Source organism: Echinops telfairi, unplaced genomic scaffold (genome assembly GCF_000313985.2).
Source record: "Echinops telfairi isolate 266 unplaced genomic scaffold, ASM31398v2 ScPeMD7_23;HRSCAF=83, whole genome shotgun sequence".
Classification (NCBI taxonomy): domain Eukaryota; kingdom Metazoa; phylum Chordata; class Mammalia; order Afrosoricida; family Tenrecidae; genus Echinops; species Echinops telfairi.
In genome coordinates, this window is record NW_022103920.1 from 22,802,804 (window position 1) to 22,814,061 (window position 11,258).

The following is an 11,258-nucleotide window of genomic DNA, read 5'->3' on the forward strand; positions in this document are numbered from 1 at the left end:
CCCCCCCCGGCCCCTAAAATGATTCCTGACAACTACAACATAAGAAAGACACCAAAGCAAGATTGACAAGATGTAGTCTCAGATATATTACCAGGAGGAACCAGTCCCTGGCTAAAGACCTTATACTTGGTAAAGTAGAGGCTCAGCACAGAAGAAGCAGACCCTCGAGGAGACGGACTGATACAGTGGCTACAGCGAAGCCACCGGAATAAGGATGGCCCAGGATGAGTGGTGCTTCTCTCTGCTGTACCTTGGGTTGCCGTGAGTTAGAACTGACACTACAGCCTTTAACTTAACATTGACTGCTACTAGTGTTGTGTGATGAATGCAGTCAACGTCGCACAGGTCATGCATTACATTAAATTACTGAATGTGTTATGCAGTATGAAAATGTGCTCTGTGGTCTGATGCTTCTTTTTTACCTTGATTTGGGGAAGAGTTTAATGGGCAAGAGTTTGTCTCACCCCAATCAGAAAACCAGCCCTGAGGGAAATGAATGTTCAAAGTCGATAACTAGTTCAAGAATTTACTGCTTCTCTTTCACATCTGGGTTTCTAGTGGTAGCAGACACTGCAAAGGCTTTGAGATGTAGCCAACATTTCCTTGTGAACACGAAGCTCATCCTTTTAGGCATAGGAGGGATACAGGGACGCAGGTGTTGAACGGGACTCGCTCCCCCATGAGGCCAGGTGTGTTTCCTGCATGCAAAGCTGCAGAGCCATGCTCATGAGACTCAGAATAAAGCAAAGGCATCAAGCTATGGAGGGAGTCTACTCTTCTTATCTGCTAAACTCACCCCAAACCTCTGATTCTTTGGCCACTCCACTCCAATGAAGGAGTGATGCACTGATACAGCAAGAGAAAGAAGAGGCTCTTGACTCAGTAAAGAGTTACAGTTTCAGAAACCCAGTCCTGTAGTTGCTCTGTGAGTTGGAATTGACTCAACGGCAGTGAATTTTGTTTTGTTTTGTTATTGATACTTCCCCAGACTGGAGTGCATGACGCTGAGGGTTAAGCGCATCAGCGTGTCTGTCTCGCTGACTTGGGTGGTTCTCACCTCTCCAGGTTGTTTGTCGCCTACTGGATTTTGACTCCTGGCAATGCTCCAGCACAGTGGAGAAGTGCCGCTTAGGGCTTCCAAGGCTGTCACCTTTTTTGGTAGTTGTATTGAGGGATAATTCACATATCATACAATTCTTTAATCAATAACCCTCAATCATATTAAGAGCAATTGCACAATTATAACCACAGTCAACTTTAGAACATTTTTTTCTAGTACTCATAGTCACTGACTCTATTCCTCCAGCCCCCTAGGAAATTATTAACCCAGTTACTATCTCTCTAGACTTACCTGTCCCAGATTCCCTACACAGAAAAACATATACAACAAAGTCATGAAATAAAAAGCACACACACAACAACACTGACCAGATAAAACGGAATCACTTTAATAGAAAAGAAAGCAGAAAATATTTAGAAACTAGAACAAATTTAAAATGGGTCAAAAGGGAGATCTAACGATAAAATATTACATTTTAGAAGGCTGTAACCTTTATGGGAGCAGATTGGCCAGTTTGGGGTTTGTTTGTTTGTTTGTTTGTTTTCTCTCACAATGACTGTCACTCTGGTGGTTTGCAGCCAAACACTTCACCATGGTGCCACCAGGGCTCCCGACAATGAAGAGGCTGGTGCTCATGTTATATGGCTGTGAGGGCTCACTGATATATGTTATGCCCCTCTTGTTAACTTCAGCTCTTCTCAAATGCTGTTTTATTTCTTTCTTTTTAAAATTTATTGTTAATTGAGAGTTCATACATACATCATTCCATAGTTCAGTCACATCAAGCAGAATTGTACAATTGCTACCACAGTCAGTTTCCAAACATTTCTTTTCTTCCTAGACTCCTTGACCTTGTCTCCCTTTTACTGCACCATCACCACTGTAACCTCCTATCCACCCCCCGAAACCCTTCTTCTACTTGCTGTCCCTATAGGTTCATCAATCCTGGGTTTCATATACTGAAACACATCAAACATATAACACAGCCTCTTAAGGGCGGCCTCCAATGACATAACACCTCTGAGATGCACCTTATTAGGAACAAACAAAAGCACATGGAAGAAGTACATATCCTGAGCCACCAAAGGATTGTAAATCATATACCGTAATCCAAAGTCAAAGGAAGGATTAATATCAGGGCCTAAATTGTAAGACTGCATTTTTCAGAAGGCTATGGATGACAGTGGGAGCCCAAGATTCCTTTGTGGGAACTACATAGGAACTAAGCCTCCAGTGATCTCCTCTATCCTCCACTGAGGGATGGGAGGAAAATGGTTTCTAAACAGAGTGCATCGGAGAGGAGTCTAGAAGATCAAAGGCATACATCTGACTTGAACAGTCAAAATGCAGTTTTCATCATCTGACTTCCTTACTTAAATGTTTCAACGCTATTGTTTGCTCGTAGGTTAACACTCAAACATCTTTCCAGGACTAACAAAGTTCCTGTCCCTCTCCATCCTCCTCCCGCTGTACTTTTGGCACCATTGCTGCAACCAAAGGGTCTTCTTCAGGCCCAGCTCCCCTGGCTGTGTTCCCACCACCTGCGGAGCTTGCTGCTGCCTCTCCTTGACAAGCAAATTCCTCTCAAGCTTCAACTCCCTGCTCACCTCCTCAGGGAAGCGTCAGTGGCTTTTGTGCTAGATCAATTCCCGGTTCTAAAAATCGCTTGGCACCAGGAACTCTTAGCCATATTTATCAAACTGCAAGTAATAGTGATTTGTACAGTTATTTGATGCGTCCTCTATGGTAAGCTTTGCGAAGGCAGCAAAGCCGTGGTATGGGGCTTCCCTGTCCATTCTCAGCACTGAGCATTGAGCAGGGCCCCGAGTTGACCTGGACAATGAATGGATGAGGAAGGGAGTAGGGACATGTGGAGCGTGCTGGAACAGAAAGTCTGTCCCTGGGAGTGATAGCTGACCAGGCTAGAAAGGAAAGCTGAAGGAGATTCTGGATGACAAACCTGGTGTAGCAGCGAATCCACTGACTAGTTTGAGCAAAGTAGGTCGCTAAGCAATACTGGCTTTGAGACAGGGGCACTGGACTAAACCTATCCCTGTTACCTGGCTTCAAGGATTGATAACAGCTGAAGAATAGTTTTGGAAAACTGCACGACCATTTCTCCAAGGATAGCTGGCGTGATGAGAATCACTAGACACTACTTTACTTGGCATTTTTTAAGAGAATCATTTATCTTTTCTAAGTGGGGCCCTTGTACTTTCTCAATGTTTTCCTGTCTGAACACATGCTGGCAGCCTTCCCAGGATCCATCTCAGAGATAGCCACAATGATTTGGCAAGCAGATAATGTTTCTCTCACCATTCTAAAAGCCTTTTTAATCAAAGAAGCAATGCATGGTTTCTTCAGCTCAACAGCAATATGTGGACAATGCGTCTATTTGAAGTCTGATTTGTACAGCTGAGCCGACTCGCCCCTGTGCATATGTTGTCTCTGCAAGTACTCATCATATCTCATGGTTGTTCGCTGTGGCTTTGTTCTAATACCAGTGGCTTCTTTGGAATAGAAACTGAGCAGGGGAGTGGAAAAGGCGATAGTTGGTAGACTCAGAGGTCCCAATGGCATGTAAAACTCTCTGAGGTACAGAGAAACAGAAGTTACATCATACATTTTAGTGCCCTGGTGCTTTCTCGTCCCCCCCGCCGACCCAGCTTCAGTTATATGGTCAGTGATATTTCCATAGAAGATCATTGACTGTTATTTCCACAGGTGTTGGTCAGCACCCAGCAGGACGTATACCTGGCAGAGATGAGGGTGAAGGGGTGGGGAATAGGGGTGGAGTGGGAGTGGTAGCAGGAAGGGTAAGAATAGTGGAGTAATGTAGCTTTTGTAGTCTAAAGGCCAGGATGTAAACTGTTCTCTTCCATAACTCTGAGACCTTGGTTAGTCTCTCTTCTGTCTAAACTGCTTAGTGTGTGAAAGAGATGATGGGTAAGAGGTCCCAGGGTGATCGTGAAGATTAAAGATCATGTAAGGTGCTCTGAAGCGCTCTGAGAGGGTGACGTCTTATTGACCTTGTTCATATACTGAGTTCCCATGGCTCCAACACACACACACACACACACACACACACACACACACACACACACGGTCTCAGTCCTCTATGATCCTGGGTGAAGCACTCAATTAACACACTCAACTGCTAACTGAAACGTTAGCGGTTTGAGCCCACCCAGAGGCCCTCCGAAGAATGTCTAGGGCTCTTCTTCCCAACACCAGCCTCAAACTCCAGAGGGACCACAGTTCTCCTCTGACATGCATGAAGATTCCTAAGTCAGAATCAACTTGGTGGCTACTGGTCTGACTAGTTTAATGCCTTCTCAATGAATTCAAACAGGAGTCAATTGCAGAGCTGTCTGTGGGCCCGTAAGTGGGGAGCCCTGTGAGTCAAGGTGAGATCTTACAGGCTCCTTACCATGGCAGAGTGCCTCTCCTGAACATTCCTACATTGCCAAGAAGAGGTTCAGGTCTTCCACACTGCCTTTAGTTACCATGTGTCCTAAGACTCCTTGAATTGTGGTAGAATGTAGAATCTTTGGTGAAATTAGCTAGCTGGAGTGCAAAATGCATGTATTCTCATGTCTGATTGTAGATGACTTTTCCCTCCCAGGTTTTTCTGAAGAGCGACCGGGTAGCCAGAATGGTTCAGAGTGGAGGATGCTCTGCGAATGACTTCAGAGAAGTGTTCAAGAAAAATATAGAAAAGCGTGTACGGAGTTTGCCAGAAATCGATGGCTTGAGCAAAGAGACAGTGCTGAGCTCATGGATCGCTAAATATGATGCCATTTACCGGGGCGAAGAGGACTTGTGCAAGCAGTCGAATCGAATGTCCCTGAGCGCTGTGTCCGAACTTATTCTGAGCAAGGAACAGCTCTATGAAATGTTTCAGCAGATCTTAGGGATTAAAAAGCTAGAGCACCAGCTCCTTTATAATGCGTGTCAGGTAAGTGGTCTCTGGTTCCCCATCCCCCTCCTTTCTCTGTGTGACTCATAAAGTCAATGTCAAGTGTTTATCAGTGTAAGAAAGTGTTCTTCCTATCATCCGTTGAATGACCTTGAGTTTTAATGTGTCAAAAGATGATATTTGAAGGAACCTTTGAAATAAGTTTTGATAGAAGGAGAAGAATATTAGTACTTTTTAGCCAGTATGTAATTATTCCCATGTGCACGATTTTAGGACATCAAATGTGTGCCTCTTAGACTTATGTGGAGCATGTCCTGAATAGTAAAATGAAAATAATCTGAAGAAACTCAGCAGCTTATAATAAACAGGTATTTCTCAGTGAAAAATCATTTTTCATAAGAAACGATGCTGGTATTCTGAGTGTCAGTTACTGAAATTTCAAATTTTATTCTCTATTCCATCCAGATAGAAATATCTGAAGATGATTATTAAACTCTAAAAAGATGACAGAGAGTAAATATGATAGTTTTTTAGTTGTTATTCTTGTCATGCATTTGAAACATTGAACAAAATCTCATGTTTGCTCCTGAACTTTCATCTTTAGATTCTTATGATTAGTCTAATAATGTATTCCATCTATATTTGCATTTTGTTTGCTTACTTTGGAGGTATAAATTATTTAAGTATGCCCTGATATGCAATTTAAATTGATAAAATTCTGGCATTTTAAAAATGTATGTGTTCATTAAGCATTACATATCTGAAATGTACATACATTTATAATTCATCTTTCCACAAATCTTCTTGCCTTAATTTATAGTTTCTATCCATTCCATGTACTTTACATTACTAATTGGTAGATAATTTCAAATGCACAAAGCCACAGAGTTTATTAATAGTAAAGGCACCTAGTGCCTTGGTCTGTGAGCAATTCACACATATGCTAATTTCTTCACAGAGTCATTAAATAAGGTGGTGGTTTGAATAATACTGGAGAATAAATGTGCAACCTCAGCCTTCTAGTTTAAAAGATAAATGCAGCTCTTTATTTTAATGAAACAGTAGCTTACTGGTACTGTCGATGAACATCATTTTTTAGTTCAGTTCAGATTTAGGTATTAGTAGACTTTCATTAAGATCTTATTTCAAGTCAAGAATCTCACTATGTGTTGGGAATATTAAGCTGAGTAAATGAGATATCTCTTCTCCGTATACTAAAGACTCACAAGGATGATAGATCTCTAAGTGAGTAATTGCATATGTATTTGGAATATCAACAAGGTGTTCCCCTTGTCATCTAATCAATTCTAACTGATAGTGGCACCTTGTAGAGTTGTGTTTAGACCAACTGCTCCGTGAATTTCCGGGACTATAAGTTCACAGTGAAGCATATCACCACATTTTTTCCCTCTTGCAGTTATTGGGAGGTTAGAACTGCTATAGAGTAGCAACCAAGTGCTGTTACCCACTATGCCTTCAGTGTTCCCTGGATGACTTATTACAATACATAAAATGTATTCCCATGTACCTTTGGGCTTATGTTTATTAACTCAAAATGCTTTTAAATTTAGATGCCTTCTAGAACCACAGTGTAGATGCCCTGATGCCCATCCTTAATGAGTGAGAATAAACATTTAATGTTGGTGCTCTGTTGTCAGGTGCATACACATTTAGTATTATTGTATCTTCCTGTAGAGTTGATCCCTTTATTGTTAATATAATGCCTCTCTTTATTTTTTGTTCTGAAGTTTGCTTTGTCTTTAATATAGAAATGCCAGCTTTCTTTGATTCGATGGTATATATTTATCTGTTGCTGTACCTTTATTTTTTAAGTAATGCTTTATTCTTGTTATTGTCCTTTTTTTAGTAAAAGTATTCACAGTTAAAGATACACCGTTTTATTTCTAAGTGTATATTCAGTGACACTGGTTACATCCTTCAAGTTGTGCTGCCATTCTTGCTGTCCTTTTCCAAATGATTTTGCCTGAGTCTTTAACATGGAGCTCTTGTAGACAACATATAATTTGAAGGTGGTATTTTAAATCTGCTCTGACAATCTTTGTACTTTAACAGGTATGCTTAGACCATTCATATTTAAAGTGAAGGTTGATCTAATTCAACTTGGTAATCTTGGTAACTTTTATCTGTTTTATCCTTTTATTTGTTGTTTGCTCTTTTCTTTCTTTTTTCCTTGGGACCTTCTCTAGTTTTCCTTACACATTTTATATATGATTCCATTGTACATTTGTGTCTAGTGTCTTACATATACCTTTTGTAGAGCTTATTTAGTGATTTCCCTAAAAATTAAAATACACATTTTAAAATCAGCTGAATTCACATACAAGAACCTGCCATTTAAGATACAATGCAGCTGGTAAGGGAATAGCATTAGGAATCAGAACGTGATACAATCGAGAAGTGCTTTCTGGATAGGACATGGAAACTTTGGAAACCACAGCCATGTTTTCTGATGCTCTTCCTTATGCCTCCTTTCTTTTATCAGCCAGACTACACGTAATATTGATCCAACAACCAAAATAAGCAGGATTGGAAAGGGTAAGCAAGTGAGAGACTACTGCAGTTATGCTTCAAGTGTGAGGCAATTATTTTACCAGCTATTGCAATGACTGTGACAATAGATAAGCATGTGGCTGAGGCATTATCATGGGAGAAGTAGCTATATGAGGCATGCATTTGAGTTGGGAAAGCAGGAAGATAGGTAGAGATACAAGTAATATAGGAAGTTGAATGATGACATTATTAGAAGGGAAACCAGGCAGGGTTAGAGTTAATAAATAAACAAAAATCTGACATTTTGAACCTACTCATGTTAAAAAGTTTCAGATTCCCTGGTTTAAAATTTTACTGTGGGAAGGAAGGCTGATAGCAATAAATGCACACATTAAGAAAGAAGAGAGATTCGTGGATGATATGCTGACACAAAAATTATCAATTAGAGCAGAGGCAACAGAACAACCCTCCTAATAGCAAGAGGATAGATATAGTAAAAATCAGAGCCAAGATACAGGAGAGGGAAAACAAGAAAACTATGGAAAAAATTAATGCCGCTAAAAGTTGGTTCTTTGAAAGAATTAACAGAATTGATAGACCTCTGGCAAACCTAAGCAAAGAAAGGAAAGAACAAACGACGTTTGCAAGGATGACGGATGAAACGGGACATTACAATGGAACCTAATGAAATCAAAAGGATAATTACACAGTACTATGAAGGTCTATACTCTAACGAATTCAACAATTTGGAAGACATGGACAAATATTTGGAAACACAATCCCTCCCTAGACTATCCCAGATGGATGTCAAGTACCTGAACAGATGCAGAGCAATAGAAGAAATAGACAAGGTAATCAAGGGATTACCAACAAAAAAAATCCCCCAGGCCAGATGGATTTACAAGAGAATTCTACCAAGCATTCAGGGAAGAAGTGACACCAATCCTATACAAACTCTTCCAGAACATAGAAAAAGATGGAAAACTCCCACACTCTTTTTATGAAGCTATTATAACTTTGATACCTAAAGCTGACAAAGATGCCACAAGAATCGAGAACTATAGACCAATAGCCCTAATGAACATTGATGCAAAAATCCTTAACAAAATACTGGCCAATAGAATACAAAAGCATATTAAAAAAAGTAATTCACCATGACCAAGTGGGATTCATACTAGGGATGCAAGAATGGTTTAATATACGAAAGACCATCAGCATTATTCACCACATTGGCAGAAAAAATGATAAGAATCACATGATAATATCGATAGATGTGGAAAAAGCATTCGACAATATCCAACATGCATTCCTCAATATTATACAAGCCATATATGAAAAACCAATAGCTAACGTGGTAGTTAATGGAGAAAAGATTAAAACAATTGCACTGTAAAAGGGGACCAGACAAGGATGCCCCTTGTCCCCACTCCTATTTAACATTTATACTGGAGGTCCTAGCTAACAACATAAGACAAAGCAAAAATATTAAAGGTATTCAGATGGGGAAGGAAGAGGTGAAATTATCATTATTCACAGATGATATGATCCTATGTATCGAATATCCCTTAAACTCCACAAACGGAGTGTTGGAAGCAATAGAGGAATATGGCAGAGTGGCAGGGTACAAAATCAACACACAGAAGTCTATTGGACTGCTCTACACATCAGACAAGATCACAGAAGAGGCGATTAAAAGGGTAGTACCCTTTGCAATAGCCAAGCACAAATTGAAATACCTAGGGGTATACCTGACTTAAAAAATGAAAGATCTGTTTGAGGAAAACTATAAAACACTACTTCAAGAAATCAAGAGTTACCTCAACAAATGGAAGAATATCCCATGCTCGTGGATTGGCAGACTTAATATAGTAAAGATGTCAGTTCTGCCCAAGGCACTATATAAGTTCAATGCTATCCTAATACGAATACCACCATTCTTCTTCAAAGAATTGGAAAAAAAGATAATCAACTTCATATGGAGGGGGAAGAAGTGCATAATTAGCAGAGAATGCCTCAAGAAGAAGGACAAAGTGGGGGGGCTTGCTCTACCTGACTTTAGCACGTACTATACAGCCACTGTAGTCAAAGCAGTGTGGTATTGGCATAATGAGAGATACTCAGACCAATGGAAAAGAGCTGAAAACCCAGTAATAAAAACATCTGCATACAGGAAACTGATCTTTGATAAGGGCCCCAAAAATATTAAATGGGAAGCACCATCTTCAATAAATGGTGCTGGTAAAAATGGATATCTACCTGCAGAAAAATGAAGCAAGTCCCTTACCTCACTCCATGCACAAGAATAAACTCAAGGTGGATCACAGACCTTGAGATAGAACAGAAAGGTAAATGCAAAAGGGGCACAGGGACAAAGCTAAGGTAGTATACAAACACTCTAGGGGTAAGGGTCAGGTAGTATGGCAGGTGCCAGACCAAATCCAGGGATACATAGGGTCGCCAACCGCAAAGGGGGGTGGGGAAGGAACGGGGAAAGGAAAGAAAAAAAAGGGATATGTGACGGAGGAATAGGGCACTGACCATCCAAGGGAAGGGTATAGTTTTTGTCTCCAAAGGGAAAGGACCAGATTTAAAGCCAGTGCCAGATGAATGCAGCTTGCTGGCAAGGAGTGGGGAGCCAGCGGAGGGGCTTGAGGGCTCGGCCCACATGCCAGCTACGTGGACAACTGCCCCTCCCTCCAGAAGAATTTACTTGAGAGGACAGCAATTAAGCTGCAGCTAGGGGAGAGGGGCATGTCTGACCAGAGCAAATGGGAGCACTTAGGGGGGAAAAGAAAGTGGAGCACATCCTGATGCACCAGGCCTGGAGGTGGACATCCCCACTCTGAACAGCCAATGGAGACTCAGTGTCGGGACTGGCCCAGACTGATCGCCTATCTTGTTATGGCTTAGTTTTTAATGCATATTATTATCTCTATAGATCTATCTAGATAAGATAGACTGGATGAATAGTCTGGAGGAGAAAACAACGGGACCAACAGTTCCGGGGAGACACGGGAGAGGGGGAGGCGGGGGTGAGGAGGTGTGGTGCTGACCAACCCAGGGACAGGGGAGCAACAAGTGATCCAAAAACAGTGGCAAGGAGGGTGCGAGAGGCCTGGTAGAGATTAAGCAAGGGCAATGTAACTGAGAGAAATCACTGAAACCCAAAGGAAGGCTGAGCATGATAGTAGGACAAGAGGAAAGTAAAGGGAAATAGAGGAAAGAACTAGGGGACAAAGGGTATGTATACAGGTTTTAAGACTGGAATGTACATATGTAAATATATTTATATAGGAGCGTAGGGAAACAGATCTACGTGCATATATTTATAGGTTTAGTATTAAGGCAGCAGATAGACATTGGGCCTTCACTCAAGCACTTACTCATTGCAAGAACACATTGTTCTATTAAACTGGCATTCCAAGATGCACACCTTCCCAACACGATTGCTGAAGAAAAATGTGAACGTAAGCAAAGGCGGTGAAGAAAGCTGATGGTGCCCGGCTACCAAAAGATATAGTGTCTGAGGTCTTAAAGGCTTGAAGATAAACAAGCGGCCATCCAACTGAACAGCATCAAAGCCCACATGGAAGAAGCACACCAGCCTGACTGACCACAAGGTGCAGAAGGGACAAGTTATCAGACATCAAAGAACTAAAACTCATATCAGTGGGTGCCCACCTTCCTGATATGATCACTGAAGACAAACGTGTGCATAAGCAAAGGTGGTAAAGAAAGCTGATGGTGCCTGGCTATCAAAAGATATAG

General features: G+C 41.2%; 1 protein-coding gene across 12 annotated transcripts in view; it reads left to right on the forward strand.

Moving 5' to 3' along the window:
- Positions 1-11,258, forward strand: part of CADPS2 (calcium dependent secretion activator 2) — a 382,815-nt gene that overhangs the window by 44,792 nt on the left and 326,765 nt on the right. For all 12 annotated transcript variants that reach the window (XM_045288824.1, XM_030885179.2, XM_045288828.1 and 9 more), the window contains exon 2: positions 4,686-5,018. In XM_045288824.1, the coding sequence (XP_045144759.1) occupies positions 4,716-5,018 (303 nt within the window). In that variant the 5' untranslated portion in view covers positions 4,686-4,715. The remainder of the gene's footprint in view (positions 1-4,685; positions 5,019-11,258) is intronic.